The sequence below is a fragment of the Triticum aestivum genome, chromosome 7B (genome assembly GCF_018294505.1).
Source record: "Triticum aestivum cultivar Chinese Spring chromosome 7B, IWGSC CS RefSeq v2.1, whole genome shotgun sequence".
Classification (NCBI taxonomy): domain Eukaryota; kingdom Viridiplantae; phylum Streptophyta; class Magnoliopsida; order Poales; family Poaceae; genus Triticum; species Triticum aestivum.
In genome coordinates, this window is record NC_057813.1 from 738,909,142 (window position 1) to 738,913,852 (window position 4,711).

The window sequence follows — 4,711 nt, forward strand, 5'->3', positions numbered from 1 at the left end:
TAGCTAGGGTTTTGAGACAGGTTCCTTTGGGTTTATCCTGTTTTATTAAGGGGTAAATGTCCTATATGTTAGGCCAACTTATTTAGTAATCTTGCCCTAAAAGTACTGCCTCAATTAATTAAACTTTGATCATAAATTAGACCAACCAAACGATATCATAAATTAACTAACGAAATGCACCTCCAAAGGAAAATTAGACCAACCAAATTTAGATTATAGTAATATATGAAAAAATTTATACCATTCAATTCGTATTCAAAAAGTTTTTAATAATATATAATTTCGAAGTCACAAAAATATACACTATAGGTCTAATTTATTGGAATGGAGGGACTATGTAAAATCATGATCTCGACCTGGTCCACATCATCTCGACTCCGCAGTTTTAAAAAAATCTGCGAAAAAAGCATGCATATATAAAAAAAATGAGAAGTCCACTTTACAACACCGAACTATTCTATTTGTCAAATTAGACCCAAACAATTTCAGCTCCTTTTGGTTAAAACATTTCCAACAATAAAATATCTAGAAATTTTTGACATAATTCTGTAAACTCAAGACTAATATAATGGTCATTTTCGGAAACTTTCAAATGTTTATGCCAAACAAATTTAAAAATAATACAAAATTACAATTTCAAACCCTTTTTTAGCCAATTTTTTTAATGTAAGTATCATAAAAATCTGGAAACAATTCTCCAGAAATCAAGAATAGTATACTGATAATTCTATGCAAGTTTGAGATATTTTGCCTGGACAGATTTTAAAAACCCTGAAATTACAAAAAAAATCCAAAGTTTGTCAAAAACAAATAAAACTATCCTGAAAAAAATTGAAATAATTCTGAGAACTAAAGACTAATATATTGATCATTTTGTGAAAGTTTTATATGTTTTGGCCAAACAGATTTTAAAATATCCTAAAATTATTTTCCTTTCCTTTTTATGAACTTTTTACTGAGTGCGGCTAATCTGCACCCGGGCTCAGCTGCACCCATGCTTAGAAAAAAATTCAAAAGAAATACTAGAAAAATTCAAAAAATTCCAAATTTTTTTGTGGTGGTAGATAATTTGACGCGTGAGGTGCGCGCCAGAATTCAGCGCATTTGAGCATCTGAGCTGCTCTCGGCAAAAAAGACAAAATCAGGGTTTGTAAAAATGTTTACTGTTCATGCACTGTTTTGACCCGATTTGTCTTTTTTGCTGAGAGCTACTCAGATGTCCAAATAAGTTGAATTTTGGGGCGCACATCACGCGTCAAATTATCTACCACCACAAAAAAACTGGAATTTTTTGAATTTTTCTAGTATTTTTTTTTTGAATTTTTTGGTGAGAGGGAGCAGATGAGCCCGGGCTCCAGGATGAATTATCCCCAAAATTCAGCTCATTTGAGCATCTGAGCAGCTCTCGGCAAAAAAGACAAAATCAGGATTTGTAAAAATGTTTACTGTTCATGCACTGTTTTGACCCGATTTGTCTTTTTTGCTGAGAGCTACTCAGATGTCCAAATAAGTTGAATTTTGGGGTGCACATCACGCGTCAAATTATCTAGCACCACAAAAAAAAATTGGAATTTTTTGAATTTTTCTAGTATTTTTTTTGAATTTTTTGGTGAGAGGGAGCAAATGAGCCCGGGCTCCAGGATGAATTATCCCTTTTTACTGTCCTATTTTATTCCATGTGCTGACGCCGTTGCTGACTGGGATCTGAAAGCTGGATGGTCAACGGGTCATAATCTGACATGCTCGGCAAAATCAGGGCCAGATTTTGTTTGCGGAGTCCGGTGTTGATTCTTAGCCGGTTTTTGAGTTGAGGCTTCATTCTTTGACAAACCGAATAGTTGAGGGTTTTAAGTGGACTTCTCTATAGAAAATAGATAATATAAAACATAAAACATGAAGCAGGTTCCAGAATTCCCTCTACAAAACTATTGTCGGTTATTTCCCAACAAAGATCAAGCCGTGCAACCTAGTCTATAATTTGAACAAATTACAAATCAGATTTGGCATAATAATAGCTAAATTTATGTGAAATTTTTGCCAGAAACTGTATTATATAGATGAGCAATTATTCACATATTTGGAAAGTATGCATGACTTACACATCTCAGTGACCCTACTAAGTCTGCACATATTAGCACATGGCCTTTGTAACTTTCAATGAGGAAGCCTAACAAGATATCAGATTCGTAACGTACACTATTTTTTTTAGCGATAAGAACCTAGACTAAAGTTTGTTCAAAAAAGACCAACCCGACTAGCTCGACTAGGTCGCCCCAAAAAAGACTAGCTTGACTAGGTGAAACTATTGATTACGATTGTGTGAGTAACACTTAACGGTACATGAGATGTTGCAATGTGTCTCGGATTAGGGTGTTCACTTTGGGGCAAAAAAAAAGTAGAGTTTTCTTTACTAGGGCACGGAGACAATTAGAGAAATTTGACTAAGACATAAAATTATGTGGAAAAATATAGATTACGAATGTGTGGGTAACACTTTGCTAGCTACCGCAAATTAAATGGGAGATAATCATTTCGTATAAATTGTTTATTGGCTATAGATAGTAACGAGGTAACTGTATTCCATGGACGCCGTGCATTTTTCTTGGCTATAGATAGTAACGAGGTAACTGTATTTCATGGATGCCGTGCATTTTTCTTGGCTATAGATAGTAACGAGGTGACTATATTCCAAGGACGCCGTCCATGAATGCCTGCCCATGCGTCATCTATCTATTTTTCTGCCATCCATGCATACAAAGTTACAAATACACGGTCTCGATCAACTCACCCCTCGGCCGGATCGGAGCCGCCAGGTTTGATTGCTGCCTATTTCTTGCTGCGCGAGCGCGACACATATATAAAAACGTGACACTCCCCACCGCTTCTGGCACGTACACACACTTGCACCAGCCAGCGGCCAACCGAGCTGTGTGCTTCATTGGCACTTTGTACACGATGAGAGCGCTCGCGGTTGTGTCCGTGCTAGCCACGGCGGCCATGGCCATCGCCTGTGCGCGCGCCGCGGAGTGCGGTTCGCAAGCCGGCGGGGCGACCTGCCCGAACTGCCTCTGCTGCAGCCGCTTCGGCTGGTGCGGCTCTACCCCGGAGTACTGCGGCCACGGCTGCCAGAGCCAGTGCTCTGGCTGCGGCACGCCTGACCCCTCAGGTGGTGGCGTTTCCTCCATCATCTCCCGCTCACTATTCGACCGGATGCTGCTGCACCGCAACAATAGGGCGTGCCAAGCTAAGGGATTCTACACCTATGAGGCCTTCCTAGCTGCCGCGGCCGCCTTTCCGGGCTTCGGCACCACGGGCGGCACCGCCACCCGAAAGCGTGAGGTGGCCGCCTTCCTAGCGCAGACCTCCCATGAGACCACCGGCGGGTGGGCTACAGCCCCAAACGGGCCTTACGCGTGGGGCTATTGCTTCAAACAGGAGCGCGCTAAGTCCAACTACTGCACCCCAAGCATGATATGGCCATGTGCCCCCGGAAGACGCTACTATGGCCGAGGGCCCATCCAGCTCTCTCACAACTATAACTATGGGCCGGCGGGCCGGGGCATCGGGGCTGACCTGCTAGGCAACCCGGGCTTGGTGGCCACGGACTCGATCGTGTCATTCAAGACGGCGATGTGGTTCTGGATGACGGTGCAGCCACCCAAGCCCTCGAGCCACGCGGTGATAACGGGTCATTGGAATCCTTCAGTGGCGGACCGGGTTGCAGGGCGTGTGCCTGGGTTCGGCGTGATCACCAACATCGTCAACGGCGGGAAGGAGTGTGGGCATGGGTACGATAAGCGTGTTGCTGACCGGATCGGGTTTTACAAGCGCTACTGCCACATCCTCGGCGTCACCCATGGCGACAACCTTGACTGCTACAACCAGAAGCATTTCCCTATAATTTTTTCTTGAGATATTACTTTGTAATTAACCAACGACACTTATTTTAGGATGGAGAGAGTATAAAAGCTTTTTAGAAATATATAATCCTAAAACAAGATATTTCAACGGTCAGGCGATACACACAGAATTGTGGGTTACTCGGATGGCTCCATGGGTCTATAGTTGCCAATTATCAAACCCATTAAGAGGCGCTGGAATGGTGGCCAACCAGTTACGCCATGTGGCGCATGCTGGTTGGTCACGGTGAGAAAATTCTTTTTAGAGTTTTTTTAAATGGTTGAGAGACATTTTTTTGAGAAAAGTTTTTCTAGGCTTTTTTTTTCTTTTAAGATGGCTGTGATGTCCACGTGATGCAAGAATATATATTTTTAAATTGACATGATGTTGAGGTGCGCATAGCTTTCTGTCAAGCGGCCCGCAATGGTGGGCCCCAACCAGTAGTGCAAATGATTAGGCCCGGCCTCCTCTTCCGTGCATGATGTCATCAAGCCCACTGTTTTACACTTTTACTAGCGACGCCGTAGCGCTCCCCCACACGCCAGGCAGCACACTGAGCTGGTCATAGCTCCGGTGTCCATGCCTTGCCGTGCTGTGCAGACGACGACTAGGGGCACACTGTGTATACGAGCACGCCATGGCAGCCATACCGCAGATTGGTGACCTTGGCCTTATTCTCGTCCAACTTCGGTTTCATACTCGCACAGCTTGGCGAGCTTGTTAACCCTGTGGTTGGATGGTTAGAGGGACTGTGGTATCCCCAGCCCACCAGGGTTCAAGTCCTCGTGCTCGCATTATTCCTAGATTTATT

At 43.3% G+C, this 4,711-nt stretch overlaps 1 protein-coding gene across 1 annotated transcript; it reads left to right on the forward strand.

Annotated features, from left to right (window-relative positions):
- Nucleotides 1-2,917: 2,917 nt before the first annotated feature.
- On the forward strand, nucleotides 2,918-3,912 carry LOC123161016 (26 kDa endochitinase 1-like). Its single transcript, XM_044578869.1, has one exon. The coding sequence runs from the start codon at nucleotides 2,956-2,958 to the stop codon at nucleotides 3,910-3,912; it is 957 nt and encodes a 318-aa protein (XP_044434804.1). The 5' UTR covers nucleotides 2,918-2,955.
- Nucleotides 3,913-4,711: the final 799 nt, after the last annotated feature.